This window comes from Dipodomys spectabilis, unplaced genomic scaffold, assembly GCF_019054845.1.
Source record: "Dipodomys spectabilis isolate Male_0828 unplaced genomic scaffold, ASM1905484v1 ptg000140l, whole genome shotgun sequence".
NCBI lineage: Eukaryota > Metazoa > Chordata > Mammalia > Rodentia > Heteromyidae > Dipodomys > Dipodomys spectabilis.
In genome coordinates, this window is record NW_024870817.1 from 30,593,451 (window position 1) to 30,617,108 (window position 23,658).

The 23,658-nt window shown below is 36.6% G+C and overlaps 1 protein-coding gene across 1 annotated transcript in view; it reads right to left on the reverse strand.

The window, feature by feature from the left end:
- Ankrd31 (ankyrin repeat domain 31) overlaps positions 1–23,658 on the reverse strand; it is a 112,199-nt gene that overhangs the window by 79,787 nt on the left and 8,754 nt on the right. Inside the window, exons 3-6 of the mRNA XM_042690960.1 lie at positions 20,038–20,147; positions 10,404–10,444; positions 2,874–2,950; positions 1,148–1,191 (exon numbers count right to left, since the gene is read on the reverse strand). Coding sequence (XP_042546894.1) covers positions 1,148–1,191; positions 2,874–2,950; positions 10,404–10,444; positions 20,038–20,147 — 272 coding nt within the window. The remainder of the gene's footprint in view (positions 1–1,147; positions 1,192–2,873; positions 2,951–10,403; positions 10,445–20,037; positions 20,148–23,658) is intronic.

Genomic DNA, 23,658 nt, shown 5'->3' on the forward strand with positions numbered 1-23,658 from the left:
TAGCATATAGAGTTAACAAGATATATGAATTTTGTAATGCCAATTATAATTTACTTAGAAAGACAAATTTAGAAGGAATTTGAGAAATAGTTCATACATATTCTATCCATTGTTTAAGTCACATCTGCAGATCTTCTTTCTATTTTAAATCCTTATGTCTACTAAATTCAAGGCACTGGGTAGCGATAACAAACAGTTAACAGAGCCTATTCTCTTGTAAAAATAAGTTTTCAAAGAGAAGGAAAGCAATGGAAAGTGTCCATGATGTTATAAAAATGCTTGGTGAAGCAAAATCAAACAATTTGCTTTACCATAGGACTTTTCAGATTATATGTGTTGTAAATCTCCAAGGAAACATTAGGGTAGTGTTCTCCAAACTTTTTCTTCTAATAAATGTTTTTCTCAGATGATCTATTAATGTCAGAGAGTGTTAATGACTAGAAAATATTGAGAGTCAGTAAAAACTGAATGGTACTGAGAAAGCACTATCATCAAAGTCATCTGAAACAGATCCAGAGACAAGAAATTAAAAATTGGGGAAGAAGTGAAAGAATATATATTTATCCAGCACCAGAGTTGACAGACATCATGAAGCATTATTTCTCTTGGTCCTCTCAAGAACTCTATGAAACAAACTCTATGAAACAAATACCAATGTAGCAGCAGGAAAGGTACAAATAAGACAAGATCAAATATGGTAGGCTGGCCTAGAAAGATCCCTGACTGCTTACTGTCCCTAAGGACAGTGTGAGTACCAAGTAGAAAGCAAAGAAAAAGTAACTACTTGATACAGATTAGCAACTAGAAAATGAAAAAGCCTTATCTCCCCTGAAATATATTTTTTAAAAACAGGGTAATAGACAAACCAAATAGAAGGTATTTTACCACATCATCTGTACAAAAAGTGTAGTAAGTAACACATTTTTCTAGATAAAGAAGAAGTAAGAAATAGAGATACAGAAAGTACTACTCTAAATATAAAAAATATATGTAGGAGCAAGATTTCAGACAAGAATAAATTTCTAACTAAAATGTTTTGGTCACATCACCTCCTAGGAGTGGGTCTATATGTGCTTGGGACTTGAACTTAAAGCACATTTTTTAAAAACTTGAAGTCTAAGACCTATATTGCTATATAGCTACCAACCTTTTCTGGGCATAGCAAAATTTCAGTATTTTCAGCTTCAGGTCCTAAAAGAGAACAATATGCCTTTATTCTACTTTTATTAAAATACTAAAAATTCCTAATTAGCATTTTACAATAACATAACTTGAATTCTCTTAGACAATTCAAATGACATATCACATATTTGTTAAGTATATCCATTTATTGATAAAGAAGTATTATGTAACAAATAAAATTATACAATGTTCCAATTACTTAAATATATTTTATATGGCACATGCCTGTAATGCTAGCTACCCAGGAGGCTGAGATCTGAGGACTGTGATTCAAAGGAAGCAAAGGCAGGAAAGTCTGTGAGACTCTTATCTCCAATTACCACCAAAAATCTGGAAGTAGAGCTCTCAAATACTAGAGTGCTAGCTTGAACACAAAAACTCAGGTCCAGTATCCAGGCATAAGTTTAAGCACCAGGACTGGCACAAAAGAAGACAAAGAAGATGAAGAAGATGATGATAAAAAGGAGAAGGAGGAGAGAGAAGAGGAAGAGAAGGAGGAGAAAGGAAGAAGGAAGAAGAAAGGAGGAGGAAGAGAAAGAAGAAAGAGGAGGAGGAGGAGGAAAGAAGGAAGGAAGGAAGGATATCTTCAAATCACCTAACTTTTAGTAGCACAAGACATATGTGGCTTCAGAGAGCTCAAAATCCTTCAAAGAGCACCCCCAGGAGAAAAATGCTTTACTACTATATCAAGTTTTCCCTGATGACTGAATCTGCCATGAAGATAGAAGAAAACAACCCATTCTATTCATTCAGGATGTCCCAGGTCAACAAATATCAGATCAAACAGAAGGTGGAGCCAATCAGCTAATTTTACTTAGAATATCTTAAACATTGCAAAGGTTAATTTTTGTAACTTATTGTTTTACTCCAGAATGCCATCTTTAAGCTTTATTTGACAAGCTTTAGTCTTTTTTATTATATAGTAACCTGTATTATTGCAAACTCATACGTTCCGTTAGCATTTTTATTTCCTAAGAGGTGAGGGATCTAGACTCTAGATAAGTCTTCTTGGTTGGATATCACTTCTTTGTTATATTGAAACATAGTTAGATGTTACTTCTTACATGATTTCATTTCATTGTTGGTCCTTCTTTTTCTTGGTACAACTCACCTTTTCCAAGATAAGTTAATTTACTTATAGTTATCTCTTTTCTTCTTTCTGAACTTAGATAGTGATAGATAAAAATATTCTATCTTTTGTAAACAGAGCTTTAGGAGTTTAACTTGACAATTTTTCATCTATACTTGTGACTGTTCCTTACAATACAAGGTTTCATTGACTACTATACTATCTTACTACATGGAGACAGAACATGTAATATTCACTTTTGAGGAGCAAGAGCAAGTAAAGACACCTCAAAATTTAGCTAGAACTGGTCCATGTTACTGCCAGACAAGAAAGGCAAGACATATATATTAGTGACGGCATGAACAGAGAAAACAAACTTGTACATATTTTAGCTCTAAAAATCATGAGTAAAAGGTTAGACATTTGAAACAGCACATACTTACTGCAACATATTCTCCCATGGGCAACTCTGCAGAATGATTCAAGGTCAACAGCAACACTGATTTCCTATTTTAAAATGTTTAACAGACCAACCAACCTAATTGTAAATAAATCCATATACAAGTCTTATATTGTTAGACAAAGACAAATTTTCCATATATTTCTACTCATGAAAACTTACCTCCAATGTTCTGGTGGTACAATGAAAGCCCAGACTGGAAAAATGACAGATTGGACACTGGAAAATGTTTTCTAATCCTAAAAAAGTCAATTATTAATTAAAAAAATAAGCTTTAAAATGGAAAGATTGTTCTTCATTCAAACATAATTTACATTCCATTTGTCACCGAAAAAGCTTTCCAAATATAGTTCATTTTTGCTACATCATTCCAATTATTTTTGGAGTTATTACCAGTTTATTAACATTTATATTTCAAATGATGGCAAAATGAAGTGAGTTGAAAAAATAAGTGAATTTAAGAATATAAACAAGCTAAATTACATTCACATCTAAAAGCAGCTGGCTTTGAATTACAATCCTCAGATCTCAGCCTCCTGAGTAGCTAGAATTACAGGCATGAGCCACCAGTGCCCAGCTTCCATGAGACTCTTACCTCCAATAAACTACTCAGAAGAAGCCAAAAGTGGTGTGTGGCTCAAGCAGTAGAGAGCTAGCTTTGAGCAAAAGAAGCTGAGGTACAGTGCCCAGACCCAGAGTTCAAGCCCCAGGACCAGAAAGAAAATTTTATTTATATTAGGCAAGGCTGCAAATAGTATAAATGTCCATTGTCTAATCATAGATGAATGATTAAACAAATTATACTACAGTGGGTCATACAATTAAACACTATGAGGTCATTAAAATTCATATGCTTAAATGCATTAAAAATAGGAGAAAATAATTACAAGATATTGTTACTTGAATTTTTAAAAACAGTGTACAAAACTATCTGCAATATGATTCCAATTCTACAGAAAATATGAAGAAAACCAAATTTAAAAGCACATATATACATACACATATACATATACAAAATAAGATGTTCAAAAATGTTAACTATAGTTCTTTGGGCAGTAGAATTATGACATGTTCATCTTCCTTAGTCTTTTTTTTTCCCATTTCTGTAAATGAATTTATAACACTAAGTATAAAAATTTGGGGCTGGGCACCAGTGGCTCACCCTGTAATCCTAGCTACTCAGGAAGCTGAGATCTGAGGATCATGGTTCAAAGTCAGCCCGGGCAGGAAAAGCCGTGAAACTCTTATCTCCAATAAACCACCAGAAAACTGGAAGTGGCACTGTAGCTCAAGTGGTAGAATGCTAACCTTGACCTGAAGAGCTGAGGGACAGTGCTCAGGCCCAGAGTTCAAGTCCCATGACTGACAAAAAAAAAATTAGTAGTTTTTTTTTACTTGTTATTTACTTCATTGTTATTACAAAGGTAATGTACAGAGGGCTTACAGTTATGTGTCAAGTAATGACTATATTTCCTTTCATACATTGTCTTCCATTCCCTCCCTGCCTCCCAGGCCCTCCTTCTTGTCTCCATGAGTTTTTTTGTTTTTTGTTTTATTGTGAAAATACTGTACCGAGGGGTTACAATTACATGGGCAAAGTAATGAGTACATTTCTTATCAAGCATTATTGCCTCCTCCTTTGTTTGCCCTTACCAACCCCCGTCCCCTCCACCCCCTTCCCCCCCTGCCAAAGTTGTAAAGTTCGTTTTTTGACATAACAACTTATACATCTCATTGCTGCAACGGGTCCACCTGTATCCCTATTTAAACGATTTGTTTTTGCCCTTCCCCTCCACAAATTATACTAACACCAAATACAATGAACACAGGGGTTATACCATGGGGGAGGGACATACAAAGCAACAAAGAAATAATCTTATACATATGTTAGAAATAATCGCATGAAAGAAAACACATTTGAATACTTATCTTGGGGTTCATTTCACCTACCATCAACTTATCTGACCTTGTCTGCTTATCTCAGACATATATTAATTATTGCAAATAAGGGAAACCGTGGGACCTATGTTTCTTTGGGCCTGGCTTACTTCACTTAATATAATTTCTTCCAAGTCTTTCCATTTCCTAACAAACGGGGCAATGTCATTCTTTCTGATGGAGGCATAGAATTCCATTGTGTATATATACCACATTTTCTTGATCCATTCATCTACTGAGGTGCATCTGGGTTGGTTCTATATCTTAGCTATGGTAAATAATGGTGCAATAAATATAGTTGTGCTGGTAGCTTTAGTATGGTCTTGTTTGTGATCATTCGGGCAAATGCCCCAAAATGGGATTGATGGATCATAGGGGAGCTCTATGTGGAGTCTTTTGAGGAACCTCCATACTGATTTCCAGAGTGGCTGAACAAGTTTCCACTCCCACCAACAATGCAGTGGGGTTCCCTTCTGTCCACATCCCCTCCAGCATCTGTTGTTATTAGAGTTCTTGATTATAGCCATTCTAACTGGGGTGAGGTGATATCTCAATGTTGTTTTGATTTGCATTTCTTTTATGGCTAGAGAAGTTGAGCATTTCGTCATGTATCTATTGGCCATCCTTCTTTCCCCTTCAGAGAAGTTTCTCTTTAAGTCTTTAACCCTCTTATTTATTGGGAAGTTGTTTCTTTGAGGATTTGTTGTTGGGGGATTTAATTTTTTGAGTTCCAGGTATATTTTAGATACGAGACCCTTGTCCGTTGTATGGCTAGTGAAGATCTTCTCCCAATCTGTGGGCTTTCATATGGAACAATAAAAGACACAAATAGCAAAAACAATCCTTAACAGAAAAAACAGTGCTGGAGGAATATCAATACCAAATTTCAAACTCTACTACAAAGCCATAGTAATCAAAACAGCTTGGTACTAGCACAAGAACAGACCTCAGGACCAATGGAATAAAATTGAAAACCCAGAAATGAACCTACAGACATACACCCATCTAATCTTTGATAGGGAAGCTAAAAAAATAGAATGGAAGAAAGACAGCCTCTTCAGTAAACGGTGCTGGCAAAATTGGTTAATCACTTGTAGAAAACTGAAGCTAGATCTTTATATATTACCCTGCACCAGAATCAGCTCCAAATGGATCAAAGACCTCGAAGTCAAAGCAGACACTCTGAAAACATTACAGGATGGAATAGAAGAAACCCTAGGTCTCCTTGGCACAGGCAAAAATTTTCTTAAAAGAGACCCAGAAACACAACAAATCAAAGAAAGGTTGGACAAATGGGATTGCATGAAGTTGCAGAGCTTCTGCATGGCAAAGGACATAGCTAGCAAGATCTCCACGAGTTTTATAGCTCACTTTCATTAGTGCCTAGCAAGTCCATTGCTGCAGTTTTTTATCTTTTTTCCCTCAAGTGCTTAGCGCCCCTCCCAAATACATACATGTGAAGATGCTATACATAAAGACAGAATCATAAAAAAAAGTAGTAAAAAGTAAATAAAAGAGATCCCTCGTTTCCATATCTTGGAGTGATTCGGCAGTGATTCTGACCTTTTTGTTACAATGTAGTTATTTCTCTGAGTTTGCTGCATTTAAAAGTAATTCTTTGTTTTTTAAGTCCAGAGTTTTCACTATAATGTGTCTTGAAGTATTTCTGCATGGATCCTGTCTACTACTAGTTCATTACTCTCTCCCTCATTTTCTCCCACTTTCCCTCCCTGATTCCCCTCTCCTTCCCAGTTGTAAAGTTCATTTCCAACATAGTGTCTTGTGAGTATCACTGTTGCTTTGGTTCACCCTTTTTACTTTGTCTCACCATTTTCCCTGAACGCACCCAATATTGTCTTATTTTGTTCAATAGATTTTCGGTGCCTTTAAGTTTTGAATTCTTCTCCCCCATCCACCCTGACTAGCATAGATTTGATCTTTTGGCTGAATCTCTCAAATCTTGGAGAGAGGATTTTTTATTTTTTTTTTGTCAGTTGTGGGGCCTGAACTCTGGGCCTGGGTGCTGTCCCTCAGCTCTTCAACTCAAGGTTAGCACTCTACCACTTGAGCCACAGTGCCACTTTCAACTTTTTCTGCTCATGTGGCACTGAGGAATCGAACCCAGGGCCTCATGCATGCAAGGCAAGCACTTTAGCACTGAGCCACCTTCCCAGCCCAAATCTGCCAAGTCTTGGATTTCTCTTTGAATGTTTTGTTTTTTCTACGCCTTTGATTTTTGTTCTAATTCCTCTGGTTTATCCTCAACTCCTGATACTCTATTTTCCATTTCACTTATTCTATTGTCTATTCTTTCAACTATAGTTTGCAATAGGGAAATTGAGCCTTTCATGCTTCCAAGCTCTTTGTTGATGTCAGTTCTCAGGGTGTTAATTTCATCTTTTAATGAGGTGTATAGCATATCTTCCTTTCTGTCTTTCTTTCCATATCTTTTTGGGCAACCTGCATGTTCTTGGCCATTTCTTCCTTGTATTCTTCTATTTGTTTTGGGATATCCCTTTTTACTTCATTGGCTAATTCTCTCATCATTGCTTTAATAGTCCTTTGTCCTTCATTTCTTCACTCTCACTTAGGTCCTTCCCTGGACTGTTGTTGGCTTTTGAATCTGATATCTGGTCTTGATTGTTCATGAATTTTGTAATCTTTCTTGTGATTCATGCATTTGGGTTCAGGGATGTCAGAGTCATTCAGATTACATATTAAATTCAGTAGTGGTAGGGTGTGATTCAATGGATAAATCTCCGTTGGAGTTTGCATTTGGCAGCTTTCTGCTCAGGGTGGTACAAACAGTATAATGGGTCCTGGCTCTGGGGTGGGTGAGACTGTATGGTATTCCAACCTGGGTTTAAGTCCAGTGGCTGGTTAATGTTATGTGGTGCCCCACAGTCTAGTGTCCTGGCCCAGATCTTTTTCTTTGTAGGAAGATTCCTGCTAGTGGAGAGGTCCTCCTGGCCAAGTCCTGGACTGGCACCTACTTCCTAAGGGACAGGAAGCAGCATTCCAGACCTCATGTAAGCCCTGGAAGGGGAAAATTCCCTCTGTGAGGTATGGGGAGGTTGTCCCCACTCAAGTCCTGAACTGATGTCTACTTCCTATGCAGTGGTGAGCTGCTGTCCAGTCTCTGGACCCAAGTGTAAGCCTGGAAGGGGGTGGGTTCCAGCAGGGCTGTGCTGGTGTAGGGAAATGGTCCCCACTTTAATCCTGGACTGGTGTCTACTTCCCAAAAGGATGTATGTTCCCAAGGAGAATTGTGCTCCAGTCTCTGGATCAGCTATGAGCCTTGGAAAGATCAGGGAGATTGTTCCTTTTGATTTTCAGCAGATCAGGTGTTTTTGTTTTTTTTTCCCACCATTAGCCACAGATGCAGGGAATGCAGGGTCCAATCCCAAACAAATACTGGCTCCAGAGGCTGCTGGTAGTTACAGTTTTCTGGACCAGATTCAGGGTTAATTCCCAGGAGTCTTGGGCAAGAAGCAAAAGTGGTGGGAGAAAGGGCTCCAGCCTCTTTTCCCTCTTTGAGTAGGTGTCCCTTCTCAGGCAGGAGGGAAAGGGTCCAGCTGAAGTATTGTGGAGTACTCCTGGATCCTGGTTTTGGTTTTGAGCTGACCAGGAGTGCTATGGTGAAAGTTTTCTACGTCTGGATGTGGTGGTCTCATTTTCCTGATCAGTAACTCTGGATCTTCAGGTGTGCTGCTGTCTGCACTGGTCAGGGTCATAGTATGGCCGCTGAGGCCACTATCACAGCTTAGTCACTCTGCAGGTGTGGGATGAGGGAATGGGGGGGGGGATACTTTGCAATGTTCTGTCCCTGTGTGTGTCACGTCTTCATTCTTGTGATTCTGTTTGTAGTTTCTTTGTTGTTGTTCTCTTGAGGTGAAGTGTGTGTGTGTGTGTGTGTGTGTGTGTGTGTGTGTGTGTGTGTGTGTTAGGACCCTAATCTCTGTTTGGTCAGAAAGAGCTAGAAGAATTCTCTGTTGCTATTCCATCTTCCAGAAAGCTTGCAAGTATTATTTTACAATAAGAGTTCTCAATTTTTTAATCTTTGAATTCCTTGATACTCTTAAAAATTATTGTGGATCCTATTTCCTAGAGGGAAGGAGGCAGAGAACATGGTAGAGGGATGAAATCAGTTTTCCAAAATTCTAATGTGAAAACTTGAATTTTTTCATTGGCAACATTACTATCAGTTATTTTCTGTAAACTGACAAGCTTGCTTTACTCATTTTCAAGAAAAATTCTGCCATATAACAAACTTATTCTTCCAACTTATTCTTTCGTTTAAAAAAGTGAAACTATTTTACTTAACAATGCTTACCACTCCAAAAGGTACCCTCTTGCTTTCCTCCAGACTACTTCATACTTCAGTATATAAATCCATATAAGTGCTTTAAACATACTTTTCACTGTACCACAGACTATTAAACAGATAAATACTCAAAAGTAGATATTTATTTAAAAAAAACAAACTGTAACTTTTCTACTTCATCAAAACACTCTTAGATAAAACTAGCTTATTTTTTTAGCTTATTTTTTAAATGGGTAGAATACAGCAGTAAAAACAAAAAAATACAACAAAATAGGATAGCTACTAATATTGTGTGGACTACTAACATGATTCCTATTAAGGCTCTAGCATTTTTGCTACCCTTATGTTTCCAGTGTCAGTGCAAATGTAAATACCATGAAAGAGCCAAAAAAAAAAAAAGGGTTATTTAGCATTGCTATAAAAAGGATTTTGAAGCTGGGCACTGGTGGCTCATGCTTGTAATGCTAGCTACTCAGGAGGCTGAGATTTGAGAATCGTGGTTCAAAGCCAACCCAGGCAGGAAAGTCCAGTGAGACTTTAGCCTCCAACAAACTACTCAGAAAAAAACTGGAAGTGGTGCTGAGAATTAAGTGGTAGAGCGCTAGCTTTGAACACGAAGAGGCTTAGGGACAGCACCCAAGCCCCTAGTTCTAGCCCCAGGATTGGCAAAAAAAAAATTTTTACCTCACACTTTCTTAATGAATCTCAGATTTTGACCTCACACTCTATCAATAAATATCAGAAATTCCCAGGAAGTGCATAAAGCAAACATAGAGAACCAATGGTTTATTTTTTTAGCGGTAAGGGGGCTCAAAGTCAGAGCTTCACTTTCGCTAAAGTGTTCTACCATGTGAGACACTATGACAGCTCCTTTTTGCACTGGTATTTTCAAGGTAAGATTTTATGCTCCACCTACACTGTGATCCTCCAATCAATGCTTCCTTCCATCCCTGGAAGGACAGGTATGAACAGTGTGCCAGCCACTGTGTCTCCTCTGTAACTTGAAATGGCAAGTGTGCACCAACCATTGGTTGAGAGGGGAGCTTTACTATCTCTGCCTCCCAAGTAGCTAGGAGAACAGACTTGAGTCATTGTTCCCAGCAAGAACAACTATTCAAAAAAGAACCTAAAAATAGTCTCTTAAGGGATAACAGTTAGCATAAGGCTAATTTTAATAAACTCTACAATTCCTACGCTACACTATACAATCAGCTTTTATATAAATTTAAGAGAATGAAATCTTCATCTGATTGAACTCTTCTTATAAAATGCATCTAGATGTTTGTAAACAATATGTCTTTATTTATCTATGAAATATTTAGTTTATATATAATAACTCTAAAACTCTTAAGAAAATGAATACTCATTTTAAACTTGAAAAATAACCAAAAATAATCACAATATGATGAGCCAAAATTCAAAATACTTACTGTAGCAGACCTTGATTTAGTGTTGTTTCATCTTGATGTTGCTAGGAAGAAAAACAGCTTTTACAACTGATGAATATTAATTTAATGTAAGAAGATAAATATTAATATTTAAGATAATTCTTACATTATACTGTTTTAGTTTCGTGTGTGTGTGTGTGTGTGTGTGTGTGTGTGTGTGTGTGTGTGTGTGTGTGTCTGTCTGGGTGCTGTCCCTGAGCAATTTTGCTCAAGGCTAGCATTCTACCACTTGAACCATAGCCCACTTCTGGATTTTTTTTGGTAGTTAATTGGAAATAAGAGTCTCATAGACTTTCCTTGCCCAGACTGGGTTCAAATAGCTATCCTCAGAACTCAGCCTTCTGAGTAGCTAGGATTATAAGTTTGAGCCACTGTCTTCCAACTTATCTTCTTTTGATTATGACAGAACCAACATAACATGTACCATCTTAACCAGATTATATTCAGTTCTACGACATCAAGTAACATACAATTTGTGCAAACATCACCTCCATTCATCTTTAAAGCTTTTTTAAAAAATATATAATTTTTTTTGTTGTCAAGGTGATGTATAGAGGTGTTACAGTTACATAAGTAAGGTAAAAAGTACCTTTCTTGTTGAACTTGTTACCCATTCCCTCATTATTCTCCCACTTTCCCTCCTTCCACCCCCCCCCCCCACTTCAAGTTGTACAGATCATTTCCAACGTCATCTTGTGGGTATTGCTCTTGTATTGGTTCCCCCCTCGTCATTTGTCTCACCATTTTGTTGTTCCCTTTTCCTTCCCTAATTCAGATAAATGTATATATAATACCCAAGGTACCAAAATCAGATACAGTGACAACAAGGAATAAACCATAGGGGGAAGAACACACAAAAGAAACAAGAAATCACATAGTACATTAAAAACAACGAAGAAAAACCTTTTGTGTCCATGTTTTGGAGTTCATTTCGCTTAGCAACATTATGGTTAAATGTACATAGCAACTGAGCTATTCAGCTCATCTGCTAAGATTATCATAGATGTATACTAATAATTTCAAATAAGAGAAACCATGAGACCTGTTTCTTTGGGCCTGCTTACTTAATATGATTTTTCACTTAATATGATTTTTTCCAAGTCTTTCCATTTCCTTACAAATGGGGCGGTGTCATTCTTTCTGCTTCCCAGTTTAAAACTCCAAATTCATTTCCTCATCCATGGCAACCACAATTCTACTTTTAGTCTCTCTGGATTTGACTACTCAATGAATATCACATAGGAGGAAACACATTATACTTTTTTTTTACTTAGAACAATGTCTTCAAGGTTTTTCCATGCTACAGTGTTTTTTTTAAGGCTGAATAATTTTCCATTGCAGATAAGTCCATTGTTAATGAACAATTACATCTCTTCCACTATTATTTGGTGGTTGTGAATAATGCTGTATGAACCTGACACTACAATACTGCTTCAAGTATCTGCTTTTACTTCTTTTATAGATAGACGCAAAAATGTAATTGACACATTATTATAAGTCTATGTTTAGGTTTTTGAAGAATGATCATACTGCTTTCTAGTGACTATATTATTTACCTGTAAAACATCAAATTCATCTCATCTTTGGCAACACTTCTTCTATTGTAAAGGTGATGTACAGAGAGATCACAGTTACTTAGTCAGTTAATGAGTACATTTATTTTTGAATGCTGTAACCTCTTTCCCCTCTCTACGTGCAAGTTGAATAGTTCATTTTCAACATAATGAGCATCACTGCTGCTTTACTCCACCTTTTATCCTCACCATTTCTGTGCTCCTTACCTTTCCCAAAACAGATAAACTTACACATAAGACAAAAATCAAAAGGCGACAAAGGGGGAATAAAAGGAAATAAAAAACTTCTTCCATTTCTTGTAGTTCATTTCGATAAGTATCATTTTATATGATTATATGCTTATAGCTATTGAGCCGTAGTGAGATCCTCTCCTAAGAATATCCCCCTTTGTTACAAAGCCATAATCAAAACAGCTTGGTACTGGCACAACAATAGACCTGAGGACCAATTGAATAGATCTGAAGACCCAGAAATGAACCCACACACCTATAGCCACCTGATCTTCAATAAGGGAGCCAAAAAAATAGGATGGAAGAAAGACAGTCTCTTCAGTAAATGGTGCTGGAAAAAACTGGTTAAACACCTGTAGAAAACTAAAGTTAGATCCTTATATATCACCCTGCACCAGAATCAACTCCAAATGGATCAAAGACCTTGAAGTAAAAGCAGACACCCTGAAAACATTACAGGAAAGAACAGGAGAAGCTCTAGGGCTCCTTGGCACAGGCTGAAATTTTCTTAATAAAGACCCAGAAACACAACACATCTAAGACAGGCTGGACAAATGTGATTGCATGAAACTGCAGAGCTTCTGCATGGCAAAGGACATGGCTAGCAAGATCAATAGAAAGCCCACAGATTGGGAGAAGATCTTCACTACCCATACAACAGACAAGGGCCTCATATCTAAAATATACTTAGAACTCAAAAAATTAAATCCCCCAAAAACAAATCCTCAAAGAAACAACTGCCCATTAATAAGTGGGCTAAAGACTTAAAGAGAAACTTCTCTGAAGAAGAAATAAGAATGGCCAATAGACACACAAAGAAATGTTCAAATTCTCTGGCCATAAAAGAAATGCAAATCAAAACAACTTTGAGATTCCACCTCACCCCAGCTAGAATGGCTATAATCAAGAACTCTAATAACAATAGATGCTGGAGGGAATGTGGCCAAAAGGGAACCCTACTGCATTGTTGGTGGGAGTGTAAACTTGTTCAGCCACTCTGGAAAGAAGTATGGAGGATCCTCAAAAGACCACACATGGAGTTCCCCTATTACCCAGCAATCCTGCTTCTGTGCATTTACCCAAATGATCACAAACAAGGCCATACTAAATCTACCAGCACAACTATGTTTATTGCAACATTATTCATCATAGCTAAGATATGGAACCAACCCAGATGCCCCTCAGTAGATGAATGGATCAAGAAAATCCATTTTCTTATGAATGGGGTGATGTCATTCTTTCTGATGGAAGCATAGAATTCCATTGCCCTTATTTGCAAATATTAACATACATCTAGGATAATACTAGCAGATGAGCAGAATAGCTCAATAGCTATGTACATATGACCATATAAGATGATGCTAAGTGAAATGAACTCCAAGACTTGAACACTAGAGGTTTTTCTCTGTTGTCATTTTGAATGTACTATGGCATTTTTTTTGTTTCTTTTGTATGTTCTTCCTCCTATGGTACATCCCCTGTTGTTACTTTATTTGATTTTGGTACCTTGGTATTGTATATATATATATATATATATATATATATATATATATATATTTAGAATTAGGGAAGGCAAGGAGGACAACAGAATGCTGAAACCAAGGACAAGGCGGGAACCAGCACAACAGTGATGTACACAGGACAGTATGTTGGAAATGAGCTGTACAACTTGGGGAGGGTGGTATAAGGGAGGGAAAGTAAGAGAAAAATGAGGGAAGGAGTAACAAGTTTGACAAGGAATGTACTTATGGGGCTGGGAAGTTGGCTCAGTGGTAGAGTGCTTGCCTCACATGCTTGAGGCCCTGGGTTCAATTCCTCAGCACCACATAAGCAGAAAAAAGCCAGAAGTGATGCTTTGGTTCAAGTGGTAGGGCACTAGCTTTGAGCTGAAGAGCTAAGGGACAGTGCCCAGACCCAGAGTTCAGGCCCCACGACTGACAAAAAAAAAAGAAGAAAGAAATGTACTTATTATCTGCTATTTATTACTTACTATTACTATTACTTATTATTACGTACTAATCCCTCTGTATATCACTTTGACAATAAAGAAAAGAATATCCTCCTTTGGTCTCACTGTATGAATTTGCCATGTCCATGTTTAATTTTTTGTCTTTTACCATCCATTGTGTTTACTTATAGGTTCATAGGCACATTCTAATTGTTATAAATGAGGGAAAATATGCAACTTATGTTACTTTGCTTAATATAATCTTTTTCTAAGACTTTCCATTTTCTTATGAATGGTACAATATCATTTTTTCTGATGGATGTGTAGGATTTTGTTGGTTGTGGGGCTTGAACTCAGGGCTTGGGCACTGTCACTGAGCTCTTTTTTTGCTTAAGGCTAATGCTCTACAACTTTGAACCATAGTTCCACTTCCAGTTTTCTAGTAGTTAACTGGAGGTAAGGGTCTCACAAACTTTCCTGTCTAGGATTGCTTTGAACTATGATCCTCTGATCTCAACCTCCTGAGTAGCTAGGATTACAGAAGTGAGCCACCAATGTCTGGTCTGTCAACACTTCTTATTTCCATTTTCCTTCTAAAATAGCACATCAGTGGCTGTGAAATGAGGTATCTATGTGGTTTACTTTGCACTTTCCTAGTGATAAGTGATGTTGAACATTTTTTCATGTGTTTCTTGATTGTTTATATGCAGTAAACTTCCTTATTTGTGGACATATCACACTGTTTTGTTGAACAAGCACAATCAAAAATAAATAAACTCCAAAGAATTTTAAAAATAAAAAATTTTATTTCCTACACATGCATCACAAAGCTCAGTTAGGACAGAGAGGTATTAGGTTAACATGAGTTATGTTTAAATCATTGTGTGACTTGATGCATTTCTCTTCCCTAAAAACAATATACCTTAAATCAAATGGTGCCCATGATTAACTTAAATGATAAAGTAAAATTTTTATATTTGTTGAAAAAACACCGTGTCTTTATCAAATGCTGGGCAGCATTACAGAAAAAAAATGTACCAAGTATCCCCAGCACAATATTAAACTGTATGTTGAGCACTCAGTTTTTTCTCAATGGCATTCTCCTTAGAAACATATACCTATGGATATCAACTGGCTACTCTATCTTCTCTAGTGAAATAGCTATTCAAATACTTTGCTCATCTTTATTGGGTTATTGTCATTGCATTGTAAGAAATCTTTATATAGTCTAGATATTCATCACTTATCCAGGCACATTTTGCAAATATCTTCTCCTATTCCATAGGCTGACTTTGTACTCCTGTTGAGAGTGTACTCTGATCCACAATGTTTTTTATTTTTATCATGTCTAACTTACGTATGTTTCTTTTGGTTCCCTATAAACCTTAAGTGGAAAAGAAAATTCTTTCACTCCATAGTGATATTGAGGGGCCATTCTGATCAGTTTCTAAGATCTAATATTTCCCCCAAGGACTAGAAATTATACTATCTTTGTTACAACATTAAATGTAAAATGTTTCCAGTCTAAGATTTCATAACATATTGGCCTTCATCATTTTTAAAGAAATACATGCCTTAAATACATTATCAATATTAAAAATCTCTAGGAAAAAAATCTTTCTTTTGGGGTCCTCTGTATTTGTTTCTATGATCAATAATAAAAACTACCTAAAAATAAGTTGAGTACAGCGGCTCATGCCTGTAATCTTAGCTACTCAGGAGGCTGAGACCTGAAGACCACAATTCAGAGCCAGTCTGGTAGGAAAGTCTATGAGACTCTTAGCTCCAATTAACTATCAAAAATGTTGGAAGTAGAGCTGTGCCTCAAGTGGTAGAGTACTAGCCTTGAGCAAAAAAGCCCAGGGATAGCACCCAGGCCCTGAGTTCAAATTCCAGGGCCAACACACACACACACACACACACACACACACACACACACACACACACACACACACACACACACACACACACACACATTAAAAATAAAACCACCAGCCTGAATTTGCAAGTATTTTAAGCATCATACTAACAGTCATATAACAACACCCTCCAAGAGAAATAAAGCTCTGTGAGAAACTCAATCATCTTCAATTAGTTATTTCAATATATCCCTAACGTATCTCTATATACCTAAAGTCATCATATATTTTCCATATGTTTATATTTTCCAAGAAGGCATTACAAAACTCAAAAAAATAGAGAAATGAGAATTATAAGAGGCAAACCTATAAACCCAAGCATTAATATTATAGGTAGCATGTACTTATGTACCACAATGCAATTCAAATATCAATTCAATAGGAATATACATGTTTCACTAAAAATAATCAGTGACTATTACTGTTGAAAGGTAATTGTGAACTTGACCATACCTACAGAAATGTAAATATAAAATATAAAGTCAACTGACTTTCCTCCTGCATAGGCAAAAATAACACCCAAGAGCTAATGCCTCTGCATATAAATGGTGGTTGTTGTTATTCCCTTATTAATTAGCAAAATGGCAGAATGCACTTTATCCAGCTCTTTCATAGGGGACAAAATTACTATCCATGTTTTTGATATTTTTCTCCTGCCTCTCAGTATTTTAAACAGGTCATTAAACTGTAGTTTTCTTTATTTTTTGAGGGTACGATGTAAGAGGTTAGTTACATTAAATTGAGGTACCCAGAAAAAAAGCAAATCCTTAAATACCTTCAACTGAAATATAACAACCGTCTACAATCTGAGGTCAGTTTCTTTAGCTGAGTTGTGGATTATTGGTACAACTAAAAGCCATATGAGGGCTGGGAAGGTGGCTCAGTGGTAGAGCGCTTGCCTTGCATGCCTGAGGCCCTGGGCTCGATGCCTCAGCACCACATAAGCAAAAAGAAAAAAGCCAGAAGTGGCGCTGTGGCTCAAGTGGTAGAGTGCTAGCCTTGAGCTGAAGAGCTGAGGGACAGTGCCCAGGCTCAGAGTTCAGGCGCCATGACTGGACCCAAAAAAAAAAAAAAGCCAGATGAGTTCCAATAGCACTACTTCTCCATGAAATATTCTGTGTTTCATATGAACTATAGTGAAATATTAATCACTAGTATTCAGTGTCTCATTTGATATATTGTTGATAGTATTTGCTTAGCATATCTTTTTTCCAACCAAAGTACTCAAATTTATTTACATAGAATTTAAAATATTTCTAAATATCCAGATGGTTGCCTTTTAGATTATTTCATATAGACAAATGATACTATCTGTACAATGTTTCAACATTATTAAATGCTGAATAGCTTATCTGACATTCCACTCCCTAGTATCTCAAAATAATTTTAACATAGTATTTTTTATTTTTTTGGGGGGGTCCGGTCGTGGGCCTGAACTCTGGGCCTGGGCACTGTCCCTCAGCTCTTCAGCTCAAGGCTAGTACTCTACCACTTGAGCCACAGCGCCACTTCCGGCTTTTTTCTTTTTGCTTATGTGGTGCTGAGGAATCGAACCCAGGGCCTCGAGCATGCAAGGCAAGTGCTCTACCACTGAGCCACCTTCCCAGCCCAATTTTAACATAGTATTTAACATTTGAATTAGAACTGTCTTGTGCAAAGCTCTCTTTTCATTCCATTCCTCTCCAAAAATATTCCTAAGCCACTGCACCGTCTGGGCAGAAAGAACAATTTAAGACTGTAAGGATTAAATCAGATCAGAATTAATGAGTTGGAAAAAAGATATCAATAGTATTAATGATAAGCTCAATAGTCAAGGTGTTCTTATGTTTTGAAAAATCAACCTGCACTTGGCAGACAAGCGGCATGTGCTCAAAGAGGCAAGACAGAATGTTACCCATCTAATAAAGATACACAAACACATGAGTTCTAGCTTTGCTAACCTTGTTCCCTCTCTATTACATGCTTATCAAGCAAGCCTGGGTATCTTCATTACTCTTTCCAGATTGTCTCTGATGTTCATTTCAATTGATTCCACCTCCATATATGCATAAAAATGAAAGAAAGAAAAAAAAGCAAAAAGGATTCAACCTGGAATCACACCTGTCAAACTAAGAGTCCTGTATCTCAGAGAGTAGAAAATCAAAGAAGTAGTCTGCCCACAATAACTGCAAGATTGAGTAATCAACCTTGTCAAACAATTGTCACACAGATAAAAAATGATTATGAGATCAGTGATATCCACTTAGTGTTGGTCAGAGTTCTTCAAAGAAACAGAACTAAAGCTAGGGGGAGAAAATAATCTTTTTCCTTAACTTAGAAATTGCTAAAACATAAACTTTTAGAAGCCAAATACACACATCTCAGTTTTAAGGAAAAATATCTGGTGCTTAATATTTTTCTTTTTATTAGATGTAATAAACTCTTCTACGTATGATATTAAAAAGACCCTCAGAGCAGCTCTTTGGAATTGCTGTCAGCCATTATATTCCTTAAGGACTTGTAGATAAATACCTCTGGCTAGCTAACTTAGTCATGCCAAAGTGCTAACTTAATTACCCTTTACTTTTCCCCAGAGCGTTTGCATTTAAAATAAACAAAAGCTGAGCACCAGTGACTCATATCTGTAATCCTGGGTACTCAGGAGGCTGAGATCTGAAGTTCAAAGCCAGCCCTAGCACGAAAGTACATGACTCTCATCTCCAATTAACCACCAAAAAGCAAGAATTGGAGCTATGACTCAAGAGCTCTAGCCAGTTCTGAGTGGAAAAGATAAGGGAGAGTGCCCAGCCCCAGTTCCACAAAATTAACAAACAAGTCCTGGGTTGTGCTATGAGTTTATATAAATGCACATGTATTTTTACATACATAAGACTGAACAGAAGGGTTTTTAGTGTTCCATATTTCAAATTATATCACAAATATTCTAATTATTCATAATACACAAGAGGAGGGAAGAGAAAGTATTTTAAATAACCTTTCTAAAATAAATGTTGGGGTGAAGAACTAGACTGATAAAGAGGTAAGGGAGCAAGGCACTAAAGTAGCTCATGCTTCTAATTCTAAGTACACAGAAAGCTGAGACCTAAGGGTCACAGTTCAAAGCCATCCCAGACAGGAAAGTCCCCGAGACTCTTAGCTACAAATAACCATCCAAAAGCTGGAAGAGGAACTATAGCTCAAGTAGCAGAATACTAGCCTTGAACAAAAAAGATAAGGCACAGTGCCCTGGCCCTCAGTTCAAACCTCAGCTCTGGCACAAAAGAGAGAGAGAGAGAGACAGAGACAGAGACAGAGAGACAGAGAGAGAGAGAGAGAGAGAGAGAGAGAGAGAGGGAGAGGAAGAGGGAGAGGGAGAGGGAGAGAAAGAGAGAACTTTTCTGGTGCTGCTGCAGGATTCCTGTCATCATGGTTAATGTTCCTAAAACCCACCGTACTGTTTGTAAAAAGTGTGGCAAGCACCAACCTCACCAAGTAACACAGTATAAGAAGGGCAAGGATTCTCTGTAAGCCCAGGGAAAGTATTATTATTATTACAGGAAGCAGAGTGGCTATGGTGGTCATACTAAGCCAATTTTCCAGAAAAAAGCTAAAACCACAAAGAAGATTGTGCTGAGACTTTAATGTGTTGAGCCCAGCTGTAGATCTAAGAGAAGGCTAGCTATTAAGAGATGCAAACATTGTGAACTGGGTGGAGATAAAAAGAGAAAGGGGCAAAGTTCTAAGCTCCAACTTTTGTTATGAGGATAATAAAATAATGGTTTCTGAATTGCAACTTTTGTTATGAAGACAATAAAATCACGAGGTCAAATTCACTGCATAAAAAAGAGAGAGAAAATAGAGAAGGTTAAAAAAAGAACCATACTATAGTATTATCATTAGTAATATACTTTGAGAGATAGATTTACAATTTTAATACATATGCATTTAGTAAACATGTAACATACCTGTAATACTGTATCTGAACTAAGAATGGGCATCATCTTATTTTTATTCATTCGCTCTTGTAAGTCTTTTCTGAATTTCATCCCAAGTTTAATCTCAGGAGAAAGCATGCCTAAAAGGAAATATAATCATGAATCATTTGTAATAGTTTTATTGCTCTGCTTTGACAATGACTCAAGGACTTCATAAACACTTCAAAATGTCACTTAAAGTAATTAGGTAGATGGAAGGTACATGCTGAATGTGTGAAGACCTAGCTTTAGCCCTCCAGCACACCAAAATTGTATTATTATAATTTCTTAATCATCACTTTCATATGCCATTGCTTTAAAATATTACTTGGAAGAAGACACATACATTACACTAAATATAAACTAGCATTTGCTATTTCTTTGTTTCATGTGTGTGTGTGTGTATATATATATATATATATATATATTTACATATATATAATGAAGTAGATTTAAATACTAATGGAAATAATAAATAACTTGTTTTTTTTGGGGGGGGTCCGGTCGTGGGGCCTGAACTCTGGTCCTGGGCGCTGTCCCTCAACTCTTCAGCTCAAGGCTAGCACTCTACCACTTGAGCCACAGCACCACTTCTGGCTTTTTTTTCTGAAGCACCAACCATGATTGGCCTGCCTACCTACCTTCCCTCCTTCCTTCCTTTTTCTTTCTTTTTCTCTTTAAACTCAAGACCTGGATACTGTCCCTGAGCTTTTGTGCTCAAGGCTGGTACTCTACTACTTGAGCAACAGCTCTGCTTCTGGCTATTAAGTAGTTAACTGGAAACAAAGAGCTTCAGGGACTTTATTTACCTAAGCTGGCTTTGAACTACAATCCTCAGATCTCAGCCTCCTGAGTAGCTAGGTTAACAGATGTGAGCCATGGGTCCCTGGCCAGGATTGACTCTTAAGATGAACATAATGGAATCAAGAGTGATATATTTTGGAGGCTATTAAATTTAGATAAGTTCACATCTTTATGAAAAGAAGAAAAAAGAGACAGTACTATCTTCTTGACAAAAATAAAAGAGCACCAAGAAGAGGTCATATGAGCTCAATGAGGACAAAGAAGAGGTTGTAAGAGCATACGGAAACATTGTAGCTATCTACAATTCAGAAAGAAGGTCCTTATCAAGAGCCAAACATTCTAGCACCTTAAAAGATTTCTCAGAAGTAAAAACGGCCAATAAACTCATGAAAAATACTCAACATCACTGGTCATAAAGGAAATGCAAACCAAAGCAGTGAGATTCTGGCTCACCCCAGTAAGAATAGCTATTAACAAGAATACAAATAGCATCAAATGCTGATAGGGATATGGGAAAGAAGGAACCTTATTATATATCAATGAGAATGTAAACTAGTGCAACCACTCTAGCAGGTAGTTTGGCAATACCTCAAAACACTAAACATAGAACTATCCTACAACCATCAATACCACCCCTGGGTATTTATTCAAAAGCTAAAGTAAAAATACAGTAAAAATATTTATTCATTGTTGAGCTTGTTAATAACAATAACTCTGTTATTATAACCATGCTCACTGCTGTACTGTTTACCACAGCATAGTTATGGAAACAGCCCAGATACCTGACAGGGATGAGTGGGCACAAACACAAACATACACACACATTTATATAATTTTATATTAGTTTTACTCAATGACCAGAAAGAATGATATTATGTCATTTGCAAGGAAGCAGATGAATCTAGAAAAAATTGTTAAATGAAAGGCTAAGAAAGACAAAGAGAAAAGTCTTCTCTCATTGGTGGAAGTTAAATTATAAACATAAATGAAAACATACTCTATGTAGAATACCTTCTCAACTAGTGTAAAATGTACTGATGCATGTCTCAACAGTAAAACACCAACTAGCAAACTCCACTACTGAAAAAAAAAAGAAACATACAAAAATAAAAACAAAACAAAAAAGTACCAAAAGCTTGAAATAATAAAAATATAGTGACTGAACTACTTATATATGAATGTAATATAGCATAATCATACTATTTGAAACAGTAAATTGGATCATCAATAAATAAGACAGTTGTTTGAGTATTTGAAAAAATAAAGTTAGAGCCCTTCCTTTCCCATATGGCAAAATATATCAACCATCTTGAAGATATAAATTTAATAAACCAAAACAAATATAAGAATTATTTTCTGTTCAGTTTTCAGGTAGATGAAACATTCCTACATTTGAGCTGGGCACCAGTGGCCCTTGCCTTATAGTCTTTGATACTCAGGAGACTGAGATCTGAGGATTGAGGCTTGACCAGCCCAGGCAGGAAAGTCCATGAGATTCTCATCTCTAATTAACCACCAGAAAAAATAGAAGTGGTACTGTGGCTCAGAGTGGGAGACTGCTAGCCTTGAGCAAAAGAGCTCAGGGACTGTGAGGCCCTGAGTTCAAGCCTCACAATAAAAAAAAAAAAAAAATCCTACATTTGACCAAAATGAAATGAAAAGAAGAGCACGTAGAGGAGGACAATGAAGAGAAGGGAGAAGGGGAGGGAGATAAACTAACAGAAAAGATAGATTATACTATATAACAATTCAAAATTTTCTGTATCTGGACACTGGTAGCTCACATCTGTAACCCTAGCTATTTAGGAGTCTGAGGTCTGAACGATAATGGTTTGAGACCAATTAGGACAGAAAAGTTCACTAGATTTCATCTCCAAAATAACCAGCATAAAGCAGAACTGGAAGCATGTCTTAAGTGATAGAGTACCTGCCTAACAAGAATAAAACCCTGAGTTCAAAAGCCAGTACCAAAATTTAAAAACTTATAATTTTTACCACAAAATATATCATGAATAACATGAAAAGGTAACTTTAATTCTCAGTAAAACTATAATATAAATAACCCTGGTTTGCTACCATTAATTTATAATACATTGTTATAAATCCATTATAAAATGAAAATAACATATTCAGGCAATTCATATACAAAATAAAAACTATGAAAACCAATATTAAAATACATATAACCTTGATATTTTCTGAAAATATAAATTAGAATTTGAATAATCAGAAACTATTGGCCATGACTGAATATATTTTGTGTTGGATCTAAGGGTAAAAATTGTATTAACCCATATTTCAGAAATAATATCTATCGAGAGCTAACACATGTACATCCCTTAACAGCAAATCTATTTTAGATAGCTATTCTAAGGAAAACTGGTCAGTAGTACTATTTGAATATTTATTTTTAATAGTATTGAGATAAATCATAAATATCATAAACGCACTAAATAAGGAATATAATGTATATAGCAGGTAGCGATAGAAAAGGCTAGGGAAAGTGCCTTTGATGTAGCACTTGTATGTTAGTAACTGAGAAGAGTCTGGCACCTTCATGACTGATGGAAGCACAAGGAAGGAGTCAAGACTGAGAACAATAATTATCTTAGTTTGTAAGTGGTGGAGCAGATGGTTTGTTATGTAGCTTAAAGTTAAAAGGTACATTCCACTTAGTCAATCCAAGAAAGCCTACTGGATCTACAAATTAAACAAATTAGATTTGACAAGCAGCCAACCAATGAAACAGACATCTACACTAGTACAAATGAAGGATGAAGACACTACTGCTATTCCTCTAGTGTCTAC